The sequence below is a fragment of the Aulonocara sp. 'chitande type north' Nkhata Bay genome, linkage group LG4 (genome assembly GCF_057382095.1).
Source record: "Aulonocara sp. 'chitande type north' Nkhata Bay isolate Kocher_YH1m ecotype deep benthic linkage group LG4, A_spYH_male_GT1.1, whole genome shotgun sequence".
NCBI lineage: Eukaryota > Metazoa > Chordata > Actinopteri > Cichliformes > Cichlidae > Aulonocara > Aulonocara sp. 'chitande type north' Nkhata Bay.
The window spans coordinates 15,206,364-15,229,385 of NC_141347.1; the positions used below are offsets into that span (position 1 = coordinate 15,206,364).

The 23,022-nt window shown below is 39.9% G+C and overlaps 2 protein-coding genes across 4 annotated transcripts in view; one reads left to right on the forward strand and one right to left on the reverse strand.

Moving 5' to 3' along the window:
* Positions 1–11,579, forward strand: part of baiap2l2a (BAR/IMD domain containing adaptor protein 2 like 2a) — a 25,284-nt gene extending 13,705 nt beyond the window's left edge. The window contains exons 8-14 of one of the 2 annotated variants that reach the window (XM_086288664.1): positions 885–983; positions 3,985–4,051; positions 5,266–5,479; positions 7,489–7,554; positions 9,107–9,302; positions 10,408–10,448; positions 10,823–11,579. In XM_086288664.1, coding sequence (XP_086144790.1) covers positions 885–983; positions 3,985–4,051; positions 5,266–5,479; positions 7,489–7,554; positions 9,107–9,302; positions 10,408–10,448; positions 10,823–10,904 — 765 coding nt within the window. In that variant the 3' untranslated portion in view covers positions 10,905–11,579. The remainder of the gene's footprint in view (positions 1–884; positions 984–3,984; positions 4,052–5,265; positions 5,480–7,488; positions 7,555–9,106; positions 9,303–10,407; positions 10,449–10,822) is intronic. The other variant, XM_086288665.1, reaches the window with a different exon arrangement.
* A 3,370-nt stretch (positions 11,580–14,949) lies between these two features.
* The window catches only part of pvalb6 (parvalbumin 6), a 53,984-nt gene continuing 45,911 nt past the window's right edge, over positions 14,950–23,022 (reverse strand). For both annotated transcript variants that reach the window (XM_086288666.1, XM_086288667.1), the window contains exons 2-5: positions 18,533–18,598; positions 17,966–18,098; positions 17,728–17,837; positions 14,950–15,698 (exon numbers count right to left, since the gene is read on the reverse strand). In XM_086288666.1, coding sequence (XP_086144792.1) covers positions 15,673–15,698; positions 17,728–17,837; positions 17,966–18,098; positions 18,533–18,593 — 330 coding nt within the window. In that variant the 5' untranslated portion in view covers positions 18,594–18,598 and the 3' untranslated portion in view covers positions 14,950–15,672. The remainder of the gene's footprint in view (positions 15,699–17,727; positions 17,838–17,965; positions 18,099–18,532; positions 18,599–23,022) is intronic.

The following is a 23,022-nucleotide window of genomic DNA, read 5'->3' on the forward strand; positions in this document are numbered from 1 at the left end:
ACATTTCGGGCATCACCAACTTGGTTTTTAGAAAATGCAGACACTGCACAGCTATTCAGTAGCAACTAACCCAGGGGTCCCCAATCCCAGTCCACGAGGGCCGGTGTCCCTGCAGGTTTTAAATATCACCCTGGGTCAACACAGCTGAATCACATGATTAGTTCATTCCCAGGCCTCTGGAGAACTTCAAGACATGTTGAGAAGGTAATTTATCAATTTAAATCAGCTGTGATGGATCAAGGACACATCTAAAACCTGCAGGGACACCGGCCCTCATGGACTGGGATTGGGGACCCCTGAACTAACAAATCGCAGGGAATTCCCAAAAGCATTCCTGGCATTAATATCTATTTTACCAAAAATGGGGCCATGATTTACAAAATAAATATCAAGTTGTAGTAAATAAGATGTGAAATTAAATATTGAGTTCAGAGACTCAAAAGTTTTTGCTGAGTTCATAATCAGAAGTTGGGATTTTTGTTTTTTTGTTTTGTTTGTCGCTTATGCTCAAAAAGTTGGCCCCATCTGGCAGTTATTGCCTAATCGCATAAACTTTTTTCACAAACTTTTAGTGCCACAGCTTTAACCTTTCCAGATGAAACAGATTTTGGTCTTGTAAACAGAAAGGCATGCTGGTGGCATATTTGTAAGGCAAGACTAATAAAACTACGTTGATTTAAACCTACATTTTGTTTTTTCAAAAGTTGTACGAATGGTATGTGTAATAGCATCACTCTGAAGACTGTGTTCAGTTTCCTCTTTTTGGCCAAATGAGTATTAAAATAAGCTGCTCTGACCTAAGCTTGCAACTGTGTTAATCCTCACTTACTAATGGGGAAAAATATTTATCTGCATGTGTGTGTGTTGATGATGATGTGTTGCAGAACGGGGTTACTCTCCAGCAGAAAGCTGCTGCCTGGACAGAAGAGGTTGATGCCACCAGACAACCGGAGGCCCACAGACCTTCAACTTTGGACAACATTGTGAGTTCAGAAGAAAGTGTGTCTATATCAGTGACTCACCCTAGCAACTGAATTATTTATGCAAGGTTTGGGGCCACAGTGACATATGAAACTTCCACAACTCCAAAAATATGCAGCTGTGTGGGGTATAATCCTGTCTTTGGGGTGGAAAACTGAGTGAATCTCTTTAAAGTCTATTTTGGGAAATTTAAAATTGAAAACCGCTTGAAAGTTTAAAAATTGCATTGTTGAGTAGAACTGAATTCATGAGCCACATATTAGATAAGAAATCCAATTGCGATACAACTGTGAGTTATCTCCACTGAGAAATGCATAACATCAGACCCAAGGCACGCCATTGTGGGGGAAAGCACAACATTTTTGTTACCAGAGTGCCCTCTGGTGGTTAGCATTGATTGATTTGAAATCTTCAAAATGAATCACACTTGGTGCATGAAACACAATTACAGAAAACCTTTAGAGGAGGGATAAAGTTATAAATTGAAGAATGCGGCACACATTTTTAAAGCTATCTGAATCTGAACCCTGTGTAGCATTCAAATATGTGCACATTTTTCTGTCTCTGAGTTCGGTAAAGTGATTTATTACCACCAAAGATAATTGCACAAATCAAAACCACATTGTTGTTTGTAATAACAGCTGCAATTACTATTGAAGTAAAGACCAAAGATGTCCCTGAGATAAACCCTGCTGGTCTGTTCCTCATTGGAAGGCGACATGCCAGTGAACCACCATATCCCACATATGCTTTCATAATAACAATCAGAGGATTAGCATTGATCCAGTGTTTGTTTTGGTCTGATGAGGGATTTATCCCAGTGTATCACAGAGAAAAGCCTGTGAGTCAGGTTTGACAAATTAAAAGGGAAAAAAAAGCATCTATGTGTATACTGACTTCAGAGCCACACTGTTCCCTCCATGTTTCTAAGATAAGTTGACTGGCTGCTGGCTGTAGTGTGCAATAAATCTTTTCATCTAACAGTCAGTGAGTAAAAGTGGAACTATTCCTTTAAGCTCAAATGAATCGCTGTTTCCTGGCCCGCTGGTGCAAACTAATCTGCCACAGCTGCTATCACAAGTAAACTACCTTCACAAGAAATAGTGAACACTCAACAACTGTAATTTCAAAAATGCCACAATGTCTGTCCTGGTCCTGGTCGTTGTGTCCTTGGGCAAGACACTTTACCCTACTTGCCTACTGGTGTTGGCCAGAGGGGCCGATGGCGCAATATGGCAGCCTCGCTTCTGTCAGTCTGCCCCAAGGCAGCTGTGGCTACAACTGTAGCTTGCCTCCACCAGTGAGTGAATGAATAGTGGTATTGTAAAGCGCTTTGGGTGCCTTGAGAAGCGCTATATAAATCCAATCCATTATTTTTATTATTATTATAAAACAGAAATGCTATGATACTTAATTGGTTTTTTTATATCCAAAAAGAAACAAAACTGTAAAGTGTAAAATGCAAACAAAAACAGAATGCAATGATTTGTTAATCTCAGAAATTCATATTTTATTCAAAATAGAACAGAATACACATAGAAAATTTATCTCATCTTGTCAGTGCGCCCCAGGGTGGCTGTGGCTACAATGTAGCTTGCCATCACCAGTGTGTGAATGTGTGTGTGAATGGGTGGATGACTGGATATGTAAAGCGCTTTGGGGTCCTTAGGGACTAGTAAAGCGTTATATAAATACAGGCCATTTACCATTTACCATTTTAACAACAAGCAATACGTCTGGGATGGGTCGACAAAAAACTAGAAAATGAAGTTGTACTGCGAGAAAACATCTGCAGGAACATTTTTCAGCCGATTAAGTCAACTGGCAACAGGTCAGTCACATGACTGGATATAAGAAAAACAGCATCTTATAGGGGCAGAGGTTTACCATTCTAAAAAAAAATAAATCAGTGAATTAAAAAAAATATCTGAAAATTGTGGGATAATTTCAGAATAATGTTTTTTTATTCTCTAAAGATTCTGAGAATCTGTGGGTATTTGTGTTCAAGGGTTCCCAGATTTTTACAGACTGTGGTTAAAAGAAAAGAGAAAGCTAAAGTGGTAAACTCGGCTTTGTCTCAACTTTTTTTGAGGCATGTTCCTGCAATCAAATTCAAAATCTTTTTCTAAAAAATGATGCAGTTTAATCTCGCACTGTGTTCTATTGTGAATACAACACGGGCTTCCAAATCATAATTACATTTTACACAACCTCCCAAATCTTTTGGAACTGGGTTTGTAATAAAAAAGTCCAGTATGTACAAGTGATTGGAACAAAGAACATATCGAACAAAACAAGTAAAAAAGCTCCCACAGCAGCAGAAAAGAAACCAAAAAAGAAGCAAGACAGGGACATAATATTAATGAGAACCTAGGAGAACTTAAAAAAAAAAAATTATAAAATGAACATGAACGATTCATTAAGACAGGTCAGTTATCATTTTAATTTTCGCTTTACTTCACATGGTAAAGTCTACATAAAACATCCAATTTTCAGCTCATTGCACGTGAAATGAACGGCTACCAGGCCTAAAATTTGTCATCTACATCCCCTCAAGCAATCAGATGCAAAAAATGCATCATACCTCAAATCCTGTCAGTCTATGTGGGCGATGTTTCCTCTTAGGAAAATTAGTCATCTACCAATCAGAGACACAAATGGCAGAGTATTCATTTTTTATTGTGGAAGGTCAGCGTAGACTGAAACGACCCCAATTATTGCTGTCAGTATAGTTTGATTTAGAGGATTCTCAAAAACCTTTGAGAGATTAGTGATTGGACATCAGATCTATAATTTCCTTCGGGATTAATAAAGTATTCTGATTCTGACATTAATAGAAATGTTGTTTGCACCTGAAATTCCAGCAGGCTTGAGCTTATTTAGTCCACTCTTAGTTTACTCTTTCCTACAAAAACAACAGCAGTACCTCATGTTTACACGAATAGTAAAATGACAACAGATTTGAATATAGTCTCAGTCTGTGCTTGTTATATGTTCATACAGGTGGGAATGAGGGAGGAGATCAGAAGGAGCAGAGACGAGATGCCCCTCGGCAAAATACCATCAAGAGGTGAGCAGCGGATTAATAAAGAACTACAATGCTTTAAAATAGACTTAACATCAGCTTTTTAGGTGTTCAAGTGATGCATTTATGATCCATAGTGCTCTTCTACTTTCTAGCTTTTATCTATGCCTAAGCACTTTTGACCTAAGATTCACTCACACTCCAAACAATGCATCAGGGAAAGCTCTGGGTTCAGTATCTTACCCACTTTGACACACATGGTAAATGGTCTGTATCTGTATAGCGCTTTACTTGGTCCTAAGGACCCCAAAGCACTTTACACTATACACAATCATCCACCCATTCACACACACATTCACACACACTGGTGATGGCAAGCTACAGTGTAGCCACAGCCACCCTGGGGCGCACTGACCGAGGCGAGGCTGCCGGACCCTGGTGCCACCGGGACCTCTGACCACCACCAGTAGGCAACGGGTGAAGTGTCTTGCCCAAGGACACAACGACCAAGACTGTCCAAGCCGGGGCTCGAACCGGCAACCTTCCGATTACAAGGCGAACTCCCAACTCTTGAGCCACGATCGCCCCACATGGTTGGAGAACCCACCGAAATTCTGATTATTAGACAACATGCTCTATTTCCTGAGCCACAGCCACCATGAAAAACCCATTTCAGTGATCTGATGTTTAGTTCCACTTAAAAATAAATGTGTTCCCGTCACGTTAATGCTTGTCTGTTAAATATTCACATCCCATCATGGCTATTCATCAGTGCTTATGATGCTTACAGCTACCAGATGTTTTTATCAATTTTTTTCTCTAACTGTTTATTGCCCTCTTAATAACGTTGCACATCGTGCACGTTCATGGCTCCTCATTTGTACTTTCAGTTGAAAAAAGGCTAATTATTTGGTTGCTTAGAGTAAAAATAGACGGAGTAATGATTTATCAAAATAGAACATAAACAACAGTAGCGAAATAATGTAGGTTGTAACCAGTGTTCACTGGTGGGGAAAATAACATCAGCTTATTCAGTATAATTCAATGAATTACCCCGCTGCTAAAACAAAAGCATTGCGCCTGGAGTAAGACACTTAATAATCTCCTAACCCTCTGAGTTACACACACACACAAAAAAATCTAGTCATTAATATTCTTTAATTAATAATTTCACCAGAGATTCTTCTTTGCCAAGAAAGTTTATCAGCTTAACAAACTGTTCTCTTCGTACCTTCGTGTTTCATTTGTCATTCCTCCAGCCCCGTCTCCACAGGGAAGCGTTTTTCGCTTCGGAGCAGACTCAGCAGGAGGTGGTGGTGGTGGTGGAGGACGAGTCATGAAGGCCCGGGTGGCCCACCAGCCTGTTGGCTCCAACCCCACCTTGCTGTCCTTCAATAGGGGACAGATAATTAATGTGCTGGTCCAACAGCCCAGGAACGGCTGGCTGTTTGGACGTGCCGACAACAGCCCACGGTAAAAAAAAATCGTAGTTTGTGACTGCGTGGAGACTGCATGTGTGGATGTGCAAAGTGTCCGTTCCTGTCATTTGCTTGCAGATGACATAGGCCAGTTTAATAAGAAAAAAGTAATAATTTTAGCATAGTACAAAATGAATGGGGTTATTTGTAGACATAGAGATAGTGCCTCATAAGCCCTTCTAGCCCATTTAGAAATAAGCAAAAGCAAACTCCAAACACACATTAAATCTTAATTTGTTTGCATAGCTCTGCTACATATAACTACTTACTCATCAAGATTGTCTGTAAACTACCTAGAAATCTTTTATCAGAACACACAGTGTATATATTTTGCTGTTCTACTGCTTTTTGTTATGTAAGTTCAACAAATTTGGACAGTTCTACATTCTGCGTGTTGAGAAAATGTGTAGTCCTTAGAATTCGTGCAAGCAGTAGTTGTTAAAGTTAAGAAGGGTCGTATGTCTGTGAAGGTTCTCAGTCATCCAGGTCATCGTAGTCAAAGGAGCTTGCAAAGAAAAGCGTCTGGACTTCTATAAGTTTCTTGAAGACGTTTCACCTCTCATCCGAGAGGCTTCTTCAGTTCTAAGGTCAAATGGTGGAGAGTCCCAGATATAAACCTAGTGGGAGTTTCCCCCCACAGAGGGACAAAAGGACCCCCTGATGATCCTCTAATCGCCTGAGCCAAGGTGTGAAACTGGGTGTGGGTCCCAATCAGCCAGAGTTTCGGGTGTGTTCATTGTGAAACCTGGCCCCACCTTATCGTGCGAATTCCTGAGATCAGATGGCCCAGGATGTGAGTGGGCGTTAAGGCGTCTGGGAAGGGATCTCAAAACTGGATTATAGATGGCAGAGAGTTTGTGTCGTAAACCCCTGCCTCTGTTCAAAGATGGTCGTTCACAGTGGACATACCGGTAGATGGCTTCTTTCACTCCTCTTTCAAACCATCTGTCCTCTCTGTCCAAAATGTGAACGTTGGCATCCTCGAAAGAGTGTCCTTTATCCTTAAGATGCAGATGGACAGCTGAGTCTTGTCCTGTGGAGGTGGCACTTCTGTGTTGTGCCATGCGCTTGTGAAGTGGCTGTTTGGTCTCTCCAATGTAGAGGTCTGGGCATTCCTCGCTGCACTGTACAGCATACACCACATTGTTAAGTCTGTGTTTTGGCGTTTTGTCTTTCGGGTGAACCAGTTTTTGTCTGAGCGTGTTTCTGAGTCTGAAATGCACTGGGATGTCATGCTTGGAGAAAACTCTCCTGAGTTTCTCAGATACACCGGCTACATAGGGGATGACAATGTTGTTGCGTCTGTCCTTCTTATCCTCCCTCGCTGGTGTCTGGTCTTCTTTTCTGTGCCTCTTTGCTGACTTTAAGAACGCAAAGAGGCGTTCTTAATAAGGTGGGGCCAGGTTTCACAATGAACATACCCGAAACTCTGGCTGATTGGGACCCACACCCAGTTTTACACCTTGGCTCAGGCGATTAGAGGATCATCAGGGGGTCCTTTTGTCCCTCTGTGGGGGGATACTCCCACTAGGTTTATATCTGGGACTCTCCACCATTTGACCTTAGAACTGAAGAAGCTTCTCGGATGAGAGGTGAAACGTCTTCAAGCAACTTATAGAAGTCCAGACGCTTTTCTTTGCAAGCTCCTTTGACTTAAGAAGGGTCGGTTTCACTATGCCAACATATGAATGAATAGAAAATACAGGAATAAAATATTAGACTAGAAGAAAGAAAGAAAAATGAAAAAAGTGCACTGAATGAAGCAAAGATAACAAAATTAAATATTTAGTCTGTACTTGAACACAGATGCTACCCAAAGGCAAAAGTTCCAACCTGACTGACTGGCATTAACCGCATTAACAGCTAGCATCGATAAAAACTACTAAAAGCATAACTCACTTGTACTAAAAGGCTCACAAGTCGTTACATGTTCCTATATGTGTATTTCTTTCACTTAACACGTAACAACTGTAGCTTTTACTTTCTGTCACCTTTTGATTTCAGTCAAGGATGGTTTCCAGCCTCATTTGTGGAAGCAGTGGACGATCCACCAGTGTCACCCACCCCCAGGTAATAAAGATCTCATTAAATTGACTGATCATCAGTGATCAACAGTTCTAGAGTTTTCTCTCCATTATGTTATATATAATCTGACACCACCAGCAGTCCTACAAAACTGGCAGAGAGCATGTGCATTATGGTAATAATGCCCAAGATTGAGTTGACTGATTTTGAAGTATTAATACTGCAGCTACTAGCATCTGCATTCTTTCAGCATGCTAGCTACACTAACAAGTTAACTCCTGCTGTCCAGACTCTGATACCCAGCCAACTTGCTTAAACTTCGAAGTAAACAACATGATTTGGGGCTAGTGGAAGTTACATTATTCAAGTGTCTCTCACTCCTACATTCAAGGTTATGCTAGCACTAATTAGCTATTTAGCATTATACAAAATCATACTTATTTGCTCCTTTCACCACTGTCTCCTTTTTTTGTCTCGTCTCCCTTGTTTTTCAGTCTCATTTCATTCCCAGAAGTATAATTCCTCTTCATGTGTGGGTGGTTTTAGTTGTTGTTAATAAGTTTGTTTAAACACAATCCTATTTGGTACTTGTAGCTGGAACGAATGAAGTTCTAGAAAGGTCTTGGGTCTGTTCCCCAGTGCCATTACAAACTTTGGCCCTGCTGTAGTTTAAAGTATATCAGCCCTTGTGGCAAGCGGTGCCTCTTATTGTCAAATGTCACGTCATGTTGCTATAATCGGTGGTTGTTACAGAAGTGTATTGGTATATCATGACAAAAACAACGTATTGCTCAGAATGGAGGATGCTTCGCGTTTATTGCTTTTCAGTCAGTATATCTTTCCTTTCTGTAATAGTAGCAGGTAATAATGGATTTAAACTAAACCTCATGCACAATGTTTGCCTTCAAACGTGATGCAGAAAACATGATGTAGTTGCCCCAAGGCTGTCCCTATTGTTTTTGGGGCCAACATATTTAAAAGAGGGTCAGTATGAAACTTCATGGTCTGAAATAATAGGTGAACTACTTAAAATATTTGGGTGACCTATTGCTGTGGGGAAATTCAGCAGGAGCTGCTAAAGTAAAACTTTTTCAGTTAGACACACAGTCTGTCACAGCTAAATGTGAACGTTATCAACTGCACCAAAGCTAGGCCCGTGCATCTCATGTGAAAACTCAATCCATCCATCCCTCGGCTAATAAGTAAGACCTGCTTTTGTGAATAAGAGAGAGAAAGGGATCAGGTGTTGGGTATAAAAACAGAGATGCTGTATTTCTGTGGTAGTCTCAAGAGCTTAAAAAAAGGCAACTGGACTTTTTAGTAGTTGTGTTTTATACTGCAGACTTTGGGTCAAGTTCCTTGATTTAAATGTGCTACAAGCTATAAATGAAGTATACGCAGCAGTCAACACAAAAATTATAAAGTCTGATAACTTATATAACACATTTCAGTGGGCTACATCCTGAACTTACAGGACAGAAACAAAGTATCGTTGAGATACCAATACCAGGTTTTATATCAATAGGACCTAAAAAGTCCAGGTGCTTTTAAAAAAAATTGTATTTCCAAACTAATTTTAATTTTTGTATAATTTCAGTAGAGCAACTCTCAGGAGCAACAGCAGCATGAACAGCCTGCCCAACCATCCAAGAGTCAGCAGTCAGAGTGGGGCCACGCCCCCTCCTCCACCACCGCCGCCGCCACCGCAGTCACCATCTTTGAATAAACCACATTCGCAGTCTATGAATAAGGCACCACCTATGAATTCAAACATGTCTAATTCAGAAAATAAGGTATGACAGTCAGTTATTAATAACCAGCGAGGAGAATATCAGTCAATCCTCTGTCCTATCATCTATCATCTGCAGTCTTTGTAAAAGAGATTTACGCTACAACTAGTTATCTAATTCTTCCACTGTGAATTGTACATATCTAGTCGGGTGGTGTCATATTATACGCATGTGTAATTGCTGATAATTTATCAATGATTTCTTATTTGCCCGCTTGCAAAAATCAATCTTTCCCACAGTTGTGTACATCCTTTTCCCATAAATATGTGGTTCATTTGGTCTTAACCCAAGTTTTAAACAGAAAGTTCTAACCACCAGCCCACAGATTATTAACGATAAAGATCATTCAAAAACCACACTGGGAAAAAGTGTGGGACTCAGCAAACATGTAAAACTGCATGTGAGTGCAAAGATAATGGAGAAAATTAAGATAGGCAAGTGAGATGGAACTTCTCATGGGGTGCGATATTTGCAGACCTTTGCTACAAATGTGGCATTTGCCCATCTGTCCAGCAGGGGCACTGTGGCCAGGTGCTGTTCTCAATGACACCCCATCCTTCTTTCTGGTGGATGCAGGGAGGAAGCTCGAGCTGCTGATGTGAGCCTGGAGTTTGTGTGCATGTGTGTGTGTGTGCTCCTCGTTTGCTCCTCTTTAGCACCCTGCCGTGATCTGAAAATAATTCCAGAAATGATCTTTTCACTTTGGTGCTACTGAGATCAGAAAGTGCTCTGAATAGCATTTGCGTTTTAGGAACATGCAGAAACAATTTGAGTGCCAGGAGCTTAAAGCATATTTTCAGATTGTTTTTGCTTGCTCTCAGTTGTTGTTGTCTTTACAGTCCATCACTACTGTAATAATGTAGTTTTGCACTTTGTGTCAACTGTGGACCCACTGCGAAATGCGTGTGGGGCAACCTGACACAGGTCATCAATCAGCCCCTTTGTGGGAGGACCAAGTGAAAAAGAAAGGGTGAGAGGGTCAAGAGCTCGATCTCGCTGAGCTCCCATTAGTGCATGTGTCTTTGTTTTGTGGTTTTGTAATGGTTCTCACTATCTCATACTGTACCTTCTTCATCATGTTTTCTCTTTTTCCTTTTTTTTTCGACAGCGATCGCAAGTGAATGACTCCCGACCGCAGCTCTTCCCAAAGTAAGAATAATATAATTTCAAATTTGCTTTCAAATTGGAGGCAGGCTGTTAAAATGGAGTGCTTTTGCTTTCTCTTCTAAAAAAGCTAATGATATTTTCTTGAAGTGTATCATGAACCCGTACAATTGGAGAGCAACAGCTGAGGGCAGTGATTGAAATGGCACATCACTGCTTCCATTAGAGTTTGAAGTGCATTCTAGTGCTGAAACCATTTTAGTTAGCAGCATTTGGAAAACCATGACTGTCCTTCTCATTTCAGGTTTTTGAGCTGATGTTTGTACAGTTTTCAAAATGTAATGCTCATTTCTCCGGTTATAACCTTCATACAACCCAACTTTTATTTTCCTCTGCCCTTATCTCCTTGTATATTGCAGGGGTACCAATCCGTTCGCCACGGTTAAGCTGAAGCCCACGTCCACCAATGACCGATCGGCTCCACGTTTATATCGAAGATGACATCGTGACCCTGAAATAAATGCTTTTATTAGGCTTAGCAGTTCGTTCTTGACCTTGGCAGTATATACTGTTAAATTCTGAGGTAAAATTGAGTCTTTTTTCCCCCCTTTGTCACACAAAATGGGACAAAGAAGAAACAAGTCTGAATAAGGACTTGAGGTGTGTATTTATGTCAGATCTTTTTAAACTTGCATTAAATGATTTGTAAAATAGTAAGAATGAATCACTGTAACACAAACCAGTGGGTGCATTGATCACAACGGGTCTTAAATCATCATTCCTCTCCTGTGATGTTTACGTCTTTCTGCCAAGAGATGACATGCGAACGCTTTTAACTTTGTCCTTTTTGGAAATAACTAATCGCTGTCTGTGACATGTATATAATGTACAGCTGATGTTAGGAATCAGAGCCAAGACTGTGTTAATGTAAAGTGTATCTTTCATTATGTAGGATAACTCAGGGAGGGTGCTCGATGCCATGCAGCTGCTTTAATTATCTTTTTTTTTATGTTTTTATATTGCACCTTCACCATCTTCCTCCACATGTTCAACATGTGATATTAAGTCCATTGCTAAATATTAATTGTACTTCAAATGTACTTTAGAAAATGATGATATAACCGCAGGCACCTAATGTAATATTTTATAAAAATAGGATGATGTGCCTGAGATGGAATGTACTGAATAATGTAATGTATTAAAAGATAATGTAATACCACCTTAATAGCATCGCATTGTTACTTTACCAAGTGTGTTTCAGTCCCGACCTCATATCTGGCCTCTGCTCCTAGCATCAGTACCTCAGTGCAATTCACCACTTCTTTCTACTTCCTCCATCTGTCATTCTGAATAATCAGAGCGTTTTGCACATTTTAGGGCAAATGAGCATCTACTGCAGCCTGGTCACAGATGAACCTTAATGGTTTTAAAAGTATTAACTCTCATCCTACAAAATCCACAGAGGCATACTTTTTGTCACGGGTACATATGAGCAGCCAAATCTAGTGTTTCAGATTTTTTCTGCATTCAGTACACACTCCAGGCCTTTACAATCCATAACGTTAATAGAGTCACAGTACTGTGCAAAGGTCTTGAGCCACCTGTCTTGTTACCTTGAGTCAGACTTTCTTTAAACTTGTGGTCTTGATCAGCAGTCCAGCCCTTCTGAAGGAAAGCATATATGCATACGAAAACACAACAGAACACTATTAATCATGGATTGTAGAGCAGAAGCACCGAAGAACTATTCCTGATGTCTGCTTAAAGAAAATTACAAGAAAGCTGCCTGAGGGAGATCAGGTTGTGTCTAGGGATGGGTATCGTTTAGGTTTTATCCGATACCAGTGCCAAACCGGTACCTTTGAAACGGTGCCGGTGCTTAAACGGTGCTCGAACCTGTGCTTAAAGAATGGAGAATGTTTTTATTTTTAGAAGTCTCTTTTTTTCTAGAAAAGTTAGCCTTTTCTATTGATACAACATACCTCCTTTGGTTGGAACCGGTGCTCAAACAATGGAAAACACAAACTTTGTCCTAAAACCTCTCATGTTTAGCTGTTTTTTTTGTAAAAAGATAACAATGTTAGCCTTGGGCATATATGGTATCACTCTATCAAACAAGAAGACAGCCGCATGTAACTACGACAGTGTTTGCTAGTTCACCTTACGTGCATTAATGTAATAACGTGGTTAGCCTACTCAACGTAAATTACACACGAACAAAATTAAGCTACTCGCCCAGAGAAGAGCGGCTGCTGCTGCCACCATCATCCGTTATCATTTCTGCTACACTGGCAGGGCTAGGGGCCAGGACTCTACTCTTCGGGTTCTTGGGGGATGTTGCCAACTCTGGGTCCAATAGCAGGCACCACACCCGCAGTAGATGTGCTCGTGTGAGGTCTTGCAACAAGCTATCAAATACGGTGCATTTCTCGGCTTTTAAAACAACGCTATGCGTCGCCAGGTGTTTCATTAGATTCGAGGTGTTACCTCCTTTGCACAGTATCACCTTAAAGCACTTGTGGCAGGCTGCTGAGTTTGCATCTTTTGCTGTGAAGTACAGCAAGATTTTGACCGCTTCGCCTTGGGCATTTTTAATCTGTAGCTCTGCTCTAAAAGAACGTACCTGGGCCCGCCTACTATCCTTGAAAAGGTAAAATGATTGGCTAGAATCCAACGTGTATGACATCTCAGGGGAAAAAAAGCACCGAAATGTGCTTTTTGGTCTGGTTACTACCATTTATGTCAGAACCGGTGCCATTACCGGTACCCATCCGTAGTTGTGTCAAAGAATAAAGGTGGTCTTTCAAGCTCTTCAGAATTTTACAAACTCTTTTTTTTGCCTTATTTAATATTTTACCATGCATGTTTGTAAATGTTTCAAGAAATTTCTGCACCTATGTCATATTTTCCTAGAAAAATATAAAGAAATGAGGTGTAGCTCAAGAGTTTTGCACAGTATTGTACTTTATAAATTGCACCTTAAACTTGATGCAGAGTGTATAGCTGGCTCACAGGATTGTGGATCAGAAAAGCAATGATGTTTTTCATGCTGCAAATGCAGTATTTTAAAATACCCTAGCATCTTTGACATAGTGTGTGATAACACACATTTAAATTTCTTTCTGGCACACTAAATAGTACAGTACTCTTAACTACGAAAAACATTCAGATTTTTTAAATTTCAAATTACATTAAATTAAATGTCAAATCATTTTCTGTGATTCTGTGCTAGTGTGTGTTGTTTATAGTTAATTATGAACCAATTTTTGTAATTGGTTCATAATGTAGAAGCAATCTGAATGACATGTATTCAGCCTTTATTATCCCTGGGGCCCATACTTAAACTGAGGTCTCCTTTTACATACGTATAAGAAGATCACTGGTTTCACACACCCTAATAATGCTTATTTTATCAGGTGCCTTTATTTGACTAACATACAATGTTTTGATTAGTTGCAAAGACATTTTACTATGATGGTTGTTTCATCTCTGTCTCTCATCCACAGCATGTCTTTGTCCTGTCTTCCTTCTCTCACCTCAACCGCTCGCAGCAGATGTCCGCCCGTCCCTCAGCCTGGTTCTGCTGGAGGTTTCTTCCTGTTAAAAGGGAGTTTTTCCTTCCCACTGTTGCCGAAGTGCTTGTTCATAGGGGGTCATATGATTGTTGGGTTTTTCTCTATATGTATTATTGTAGGGTCTACCTTACAATATAAAGCACTCTGAGGTGACTGTTCTTGTGATTTGGCGCTATATAGATAAAATTGAATTGAATTGAATTCATGTGGTAGTTTATTAGGAATCCTAGGTACCACAGTATGGTAAAGGATTGTTAGGCAATTTAGAGTTTGAGAACTCATCAAAAGATCTCAGGAAACAAAGTTATCATGGTAACTTCATCCTGTGATAGAGGATGTCATTCCCACATACTTCTTTCTATAATTCCTCGGGTTTTGTCTTCCTCAAACTTATCGTAACTGTCTGTTGGAACAAGCATTGAGGTTGTCTCAGCAGCACTGAGCTCAATAGTCTCATGCCTGCTAAATAAAGTGATATCCTTCGAGCTTCAGATCTGTGTTTATTTGCTCAGGCAGTAAAATGTTCTACTAAAGAAGATAAAGATTCCTGTGTTGCCTGTTTGGGTCCTCCGCTGGGGATACTTAACCCAAATTGAACCTCGGCATGAATCCAACTGTGCTAATGGCTCGACAGCATGGTTCTCAAACTAGTATTGCACTTTTGAGTAAATGGGAGATATGGCCTTTTAAACCTCCACTCCGCCGAGGTTTTGTTTATGCCACAGATTATATATTAAGAAATATAAAAAAAAAATGATACTGTGTGATCATTTTAACCCCCTTAGACACAGCAGTTTTGTTTTTGAAAGTACACCGTCTCTTACAACATTAGGGGTTTTTTTTTCAGCTGATCTGCTTGATAAAGGAAAAAGTGACAGAATAGAGGAAGGGAGAAAGAAAGAAGGACAACAAGATTGAAAGTGTAAAATCAGATAAGAGTCACATCAAAGGAAGGAATTAACAGAAGCGACTTAGTGAGTCAGCCTTCTCAAGGCTTTTCTTTTTTCCACTTTATTTTGTTCTTTCACAGCTTGACTTCTTTCTTCTTTTGGTGTGTTTTACAACAGCTCATTACCAGAGGAGAAAGGGATGGATGGATAGCTAGATAGATAGGTTGATGGTGTGGGAGAGGACAGAGGGGAGCGAATGCAGTAAGGGGCACTGAGCCAGACATGAGTAGAGAGAAGAAGAGAAAAAAAGATAAACAAAGAAGGGAAGAGAGAGGAAGAACTGGTTCATGGAAATTGAAAGCTAGGAAAGGATGCAAAGTCAGAAGTAGAGAAGGAAATGAGGGTCTTTCTTTTATAATCTCTGTTATCTTTATATATCTACTTTATGCTTTACAATGTAAGTTTAACTCCTGCAGGCATGTTTTTTTAATCTATACATAAACAGAAACAAGAACAGTTTGTATAAAAAGGATTAAATAAATAGGGTGAATACGGCTAAAGGGGAAACTCGGGACGTGAGGAGGTTGCACAGCACAGCCTACTTCAGTGCAGCATTGTGTTTCGTGAAAACTGCAGGTGGGAGGTGAAGAGGAGAGGAGTGATCGGAGTGGGGATCGGCTTCAGCCTGGTGGGAAGGAGAGGTGTAGGTGCTGGCGGAGGTGGAGGAGGAGGGGGAGGTGGGGGGATTGCCAGGATGTGGTGTTGGTTGCCATGTGATCCTTCATTGCAGTGGGAGCAGAAGAATTATTCTTTCACAAGGGCAGCAAATTCTGCAAGAAGGAAAAAAACACAACCTGTTAGGAGAGTGCGAAAACAGCAAATCATCAAAACGCTGTTGAGGAGCACGTGCAGGCGGGTTTATTTTATGCACAATGTTTATACCCTGTCAATATCAGAATAAGGTTTTGAGACTTATCTGCATCAAACAAGTTATCACATGCATGCCTTTAAAAATCATGTCACGCTGTTATCTCTGGGTGGGCAGTTGAATTTTCTTGAGCTTACAAAAGAAAATAAATGTTACTTTTCTTAAATACTTTCTGTATTTAATCAAACACATTACAATTACAGAATTCGGGGTTTTTTGTAGGGACAACTCGGGCCTTTAGAAAAGAACAAGAACTAAAAAATGAGTAAGATAAGTAAAAAAGTGACTATGATTTTTTTCGTTTTTAAAGTTCCTGTCCACACGTACACGGCTTTTTGATTCACATAGTTTTTTCATGTGTTTTGGACTGTCATCCACACAGAAACTGCAATTTAGATAACTGAAAACCAAGCTATAGAGTAAACACCTTCCAAGGTGAATGTTTTCACAACCTGATTTTTATCTTGCAACATCAAAGATGGGAACCTTTGTCGCCTTTTTTGACATCAGGCTGCACACCACAATATTGCTTCATCACCATCTGTTGCTTTAGCATGTTTTTTTTCCCCCAACGTTTCCATGTGGACAGAGATTTTTTTGAAAAATCCTAATTTTAAAAAATAGCTGTGTAAGTGTGGATCTGAGTTTTCAGTGAGTGGGCTGATGATTCCTATAGGCGGACCCACCGGTAGACAGACATTTGTATGAATTCTGCATCTACTGTGGGTCTCAGCTTTTGCATAATCTTATGTTTACTATATTAAGAAGACAAAAATCATATCTATCAGTTCTGTATCAGGGTTTAACTGTACATCCTTGCCACTCTAAGGACAAAGATGTTCATCCAACCCTTTTGTACCACATGCCCTTTATCTTTAGTTGACTGTTGTGGTTAAGGTGTCACTTTCAGTGGCTACATCGCCCACCGGTTTTTGAAATGAATAGATATAATTACACATTGAAAAAAAATGCAGATTGACAGCAGAAGAAACGTATGGCCAAGTGGATTTCTTGTATGGGTGTGAGGGAGTTCACTAGGTCTTCTAGGACATAGATATCTCTTAATTCAGTTTTAGTACACTGCAAAAACTCAAAATCTTACCAAGTATATTTGTCTTATTTCTAGTCAAAATTATCTCATTACACTTAAAATAAGACACAATCAGCTACAGGGCAACATTTCAGTAAGCTAAAGGAACTTGTTTCAAGACAGTGAATCTTGAAACTAGAGAAAAACTAGAGATTTTTCACTTGTTCCACTGGCAGATTTTTTCACTTATTTTAAGCTAAAATATCTTGTATTAAGTGAAAAAATCTGCCAGTGGAACAAGTGAAAAATCTCTAGTTTTTCTCTAGTTTCAAGATTCACTGTCTTGAAACAAGTTCCTTTAGCTTACTGAAATGTTGCCCTGTAGCTGATTGTGTCTTATTTTAAGTGTAATGAGATAATTTTGACTAGAAATAAGACAAATATACTTGGTAAGATTTTGAGTTTTTGCAGTGTAGTGGATGTAAAAGTGTCCAGATGAGTTCAAGATTCAGAATAATTGTCTTAGGCCATATAACGTGCCTGCTGCAGCAGAGGTGATATACAGTAGCTTCTGTTTATGGATGCGATCACAACCACACTGCTATGGCCAATTTCAAGGAGCAAGGCTAAATTTTAGTAGTGTGCTTTACCCTAAAGTTCAGGGCAAAAAACTGAAAAAGGTTTTCTTAAATATGAACATTGATAGACTTGTGCTTAAAATCTGCCCTGATTGCTTTTTCTTGTTTTTTTTCTTCATGATTTTATCCATGAAGCACTAAACACATGCATAGATGAATGAAAATGCGAATTTAAAAAAACCTGCCATTTGGGTTTTTGGGTTCTTTTTGTGTGGGCCTTTATTTAATAATAGAATAATTTGATGTATTTGTGTTGCGTTTACCATCGACTCCAATCTTGCCGTCTCCATCCTTGTCAGCTGCTTTTAAAAATGCTTTGGTTTCTTTGTCTGTCAGGTCCCTGCCATCTTTGGCAAAGCCCTTCAGGACGAATCTACGAGAGGAAGCAAAGAAGATTGGATTTGTGTCACAGAATGCTTTTGTGTGGATAATTGTTACTCTTTTGGGGATTTCTTTGCACACACGTGTGTGTGTTTGAGTGCATGTGTTAGTTTGTCTCACTTGAGTTCTTCCTCCTCTATGAAGCCGCTGTTGTCCGCATCCAGCACCGTGAAGACCTTCTTCACATCGTCGGCAGACTTGGACTTCAGACCCACCAGCTCAAAAAACTTCTTGTGGTCAAAAGAGTCAGCAACTGGACACACAGAAAAACACAGAAGCCACATCAGGACTGTGACGATTTCATTTAAACTCCTCTTGATGCCTATTAAAACTTGATAATCCAAAAAACAGAGTGATTTAGATACGATTGGATCTTCTAATGTTTAAAAAAGAGACAAAGCTTTTTTTGGACACTTAAAGGGCATTAAATTCCTGACGTAAGTAAGTGTGAATATTCACAAACTGTCAGAACATGGTGAAATACAATTAAACTACTAATTTCTCAATGTCGAGGGAAGTTTCTTATTCTGTGTTGGTCTGGTTAATGAAGGCCAAAGGTGGAAAATTATTTTTTATAAGTTGAGTGTAACCGATATAGAACGACGTAAGGGAAAAAAAACCCAAAAGTTCTGGCTCCAGCTTTTTTTGGGACTAACTTTTTCCCGTCACGGCTGTGCTGGTACTCACCTGCAAATGCATCTAGAGCTTTCTTGATGTCATCGGTGTTGAGGATGCTGCTCATTGCCATCTCGGCTGTTGGAGGAGGATAAAATAAGTCAGGGGAGAGAGACTGAATCAAAAGAGAAGACCCGAGAGGGGACAAGGTTAAAAGCAAGGTTGCCAGAGAGCAGAGACAGTACTGAGACATTCTCGTATTACACTGGTGACACTCTAGAAATGGAGCAGGAAATCAGGACATGTGAGAAGGAGGTGATGAGTGACAGAATGAATTAGTGACAGTAAAAGAGGAGTGATAAAGGGAAAGAGGAGAATGAGAGGAGAAAGGTATCCTGCTGTAGTAGGGTGTTGAGAGATACGGGAAGTGAAGGAGGTTTGTTTGTGGCATTTCAGGATGTAGAGCCAGGGCTGCGGAAATTAAAACAAAAATCAGGATGGAAGGAGAATACCAGAATGATGGAGACGAGTGATGACAGATGGACACAAAAACAAGTGTGCCTTTCAAATGTTTTCCATTTTATCTGTGTCATATCTTTGAGGTGGTAGGGACACAAACAGGGCGAGAGGCCAAGTCAGCAGGGGTTTAACAGACCATATGAGTCCTCTGCTGTGTTTGAAATATCACCGGAGAATTCAGTTTGTCAGCCCACTCCAGATGGAGAATCTTCTTCTTGTGCCTTGTGCTATGAAAGGTGAACCCTGCGCTAAACTGCACTTTGGCTTTTTACTGCGTGTGTGTGACTGAACCTGATCGCTGCTTATGAAGTTGTCACTTTCCCGCTGACTTTGACTGATGCCCTCTTTCCTTCTGTTGAGAGTGTAAAGACACGTGTATGGGATGTATACATTAGACGGTAAACACAAATCTGTAAGAGTGGAGGAGGAAGTTATAAAGCTAGAGAGGAGTGGTGCTAAGGGGAAGCGAGTTATGTGTGGATTAGAGGAAGTAGTACTCCGATTTCACTTTACAGGCAGGCGAACCATAATGGGGTTTTGTGGGCAACACATTATTTTAAGTAGGCTGTGTGATCAATGAGTACTGGTTCACTCACATCCACACGAACCTTTGCCTGAATGGACAAATGTACGACTTTCTGCGCTATTCACAGTTCACCAGAAAAATGTCTTGGAAATCAGGTGAATAATACATTACATTGAAATTAGAACATTAAATCACAGCATTTCAGAACGTCAGGTGCAGGCTATCACACAACACCACACACAATAGCTGTGCAGTGAATTTTCCAGACAGACTAACTTCAAATCCACAGCAAAAAGCCAAAGGTCAGCAGAGGACACCAGCCAGCCGAACTGTCTTCCAGAGACTAACTAGTTGAGGACATTTACTAGATCAAATAAATTTTATTTAAGTTATTCACCAGTTTTATTCCATACTAATCAAAAATGATAAACTGGAAGCATATGTTTTACTTTGTGTCCCACAAAGTTGCAAAAAATGCTTGCCTAGAGTACCAATGACATCTCTGGGAGTTTACATCATCCTAAATCTCTCATTTTTGTGCCTCAGATAAAGCTGCGTCACAGTGGAAGTTACAAATACATCAGAAGCCAAAGACTGTGTAGCAGAGTGTAAAATGGGAAGGCACAGGGTCCCTCATATTTCAAACACAAGCTCAGCAGTCATTTCATTAGGGACACCTGTTCAGCTGCTCATTAGCACAAATATCTAATCAGCAGTCACGTGGCAGCAGTTCAGTGCATTTAAGCATACAGATGTGGTCAAGATGACCTGCTTGAGTTCAAACTGAGCATCAGAGTGGTGAAGAAAGGTGATTTAAGTGACTTTGAGTATTGAGCATGGTTGTTGGTGCCAGACGGATATACTGCTGATGTACTGGGATTGTGCCACATAACTGTGTCTAAGGAAGTAGACTTAGTTATGTGGATTGAAATAGAGAAAACATAGTGAGTGCTGGTTCTCTGAGAGAAAATGCCTTATTGATGCCAGACATCAAAGGAGAGACTGTTTTGAGCTGAAAAAAGGCAAAAGTGATTGACTGACAAGATACACAGAAGAACATCACTAAACACACAACATCTCAAGAACCTTAAGCAGATGTGGTCTACAGCAGCAAAACACCACAGTGCTCTTTCTGTCAGCTATGAACAGGGAACTGAGGCTGACATTTGAATGGGCTTAGCAAAATTGGACAACAGAGGACTGGAAAATCATGTCTTAGCCTGATGAGTCTTGATTTGTGCCGGCATAGGAGGGTCAGGTTCAAGTCAGCGGTGATGGTGTCCACCCATCTGATTTCAGCAGTATAACACACCATCTCACAAAGCCAAACTGGCTGTGAATATAAATGTGGACCAAAATCTCTGAGGAATGTTTTACAGCACTTTGTTGAATCTATGCCACCAAGAATTAGGGCAGCTCTAAGGACAAAAAAATGGTCCAAACGGTTGCTAGCAAGATGTACCTAATGATGTAGCCAGTAAGTGTACACGTGCAAAACACTTCAAAACACTCAAAACAGTGCCCTTGCAGCAGGTCCTGTATATATTGGCGTCACAATCACTATATTCTCCTATGAGAACACAAAAACACGCAGACAGACAGAACGATTCACAAGGTGAAAGCAATACCAGCCACACTGGAACGCACGTGATCCCTAACGGTGTCCTGACACCTTCAGTTAACGAGCAATTAAATCTGATATCTGATACGTAGTTTGATTCAGATGCAGATGCCACGGAGATAATCAGCAAATCAGAACGTAATGTCACCCCATGGCAGAGCACAGTCCACACACATCCTCTAATACCTGTCATTCATTTGTGCAAGCAGATGTTAACAATAAAGAGATTTTTTATTCAGCGTCTAGCTCATACAGATGGGGGATGAGCATAAGCAGAGCTACTTTTTTTAAGTAGCGTGTTTCAAACAGCTTAATAGCATCTTAAAAATTTAAAAATGAATCGTCACTCTCAAAGATGGAGAAAGAAAGAGGGTGGAGGACAGGAGGAGAAGGGATGATTTCCAAGGGTAAAAACTTGTCAGTAGGTGACAGGTGATAATAAAGTGAAAATTTAATCCATATTACTTTCAGTTTTTTATCCAGTGTTGTTAGGGCTGTCTGATTAAAAAAAACACCAGCTTGTTTTTAAGACAATACGTTTTCTATTTTATACAATATACTTGAAATCTTCAGCCCTTTCATTTTAATCTAGTTAAGGCTTCAAAATATCCTATTCTGAGGTTGTCTGAAACATAGCAACACTAACAAATTAACCATAATGCATTCACCAATTATCAACAAGTGTGCTTAATTTCATAGTAATCCATCTTCTTAATTTTTTAACATGGAACACATTTGTAAGAGTCTGACTTCAAAGATTAGTCAGATGCTCTGGTGGAAAACTTTGAGAGTTGACGGAGTTGAACTGTCTCAGCTAAAGTCATAGGAATGACACTCCATCATCATTTTCCTTGGACCGTCATCAACACTGTGTTCTCTCTGTTCAGCAAATGATACTGAACTGGCCAATATCACCCCTCCGTCCTTCTCATTGTTGGAAATACGGTCTGTATGACCTATACATTTCCGCAGGTTGCAAATGACTCATGCCGCCTGTTCTTTGCTGCATCATGCCTCAGATATCACTGTGTTTAATAGCCACAATAAAATGAATGTTTAGCAGCTCTTTATGTACCTTTATGACCCTTAACGGTTAAGAAAACCTATCTTCAGAGTCATTTTGGTTTCAACTATACACCAGTAAAGTCATGCGAATGATGCTTTTACATGCTGACCAAGCCTTTCCTCTGAAAGACACAAAAAACTGCTAAAATCCAAAAATCCATCTTTGTGATATTTCCTGTTACAGTAGCACATTTGACCACGCAGACACACCTGCACGCATACAAACAGACTAACAGTTCACCTTGTGAGGATGGTAAAAATACTACTAAAATACTAATCTATAACATCCCAGATCTCTTTTAATAATCTATTAAATAAATTAGGTATTTGAGGAAATGTGCAGATTTTCTTCGTTGGTGTCATTTTATTTCATTTTTAATGTTGGTAATGTCTATGTGATTAGTAGATCACATGGCATTCATTTTAATTCTCATCGATGCAATGATCTAATCAGCCAATCATATAATTCAATTCAAATTCAATCTTTATTGTCCCAAAAGGGAAATTAGTTTAGCAACAGGATAAAAGTAAACAAAACAATCATATAAAATGACAATGATAGTAATAGAAAATCCCAGAACGGTTATATGCCATTTAGGAGACAGGATGCAGTAGGGATAAAAGAAGCTTGGAGTCTTTTGGTCTTCCTCAGAGGTCAGGAGGCAACAACTCAAACTCACTGTGAAGTGGATGGTTCGAACAATGAACAATAGAATGAGCCTTTCTAAGCACATTTTTATTGTAAATGGCCAAAAGTCCATCTTTCCAGCGCCCTGAAATTTTGCTAGTAGTTTCTACCAAAAGACCCAACCAATTCTTATTCCTCACCAT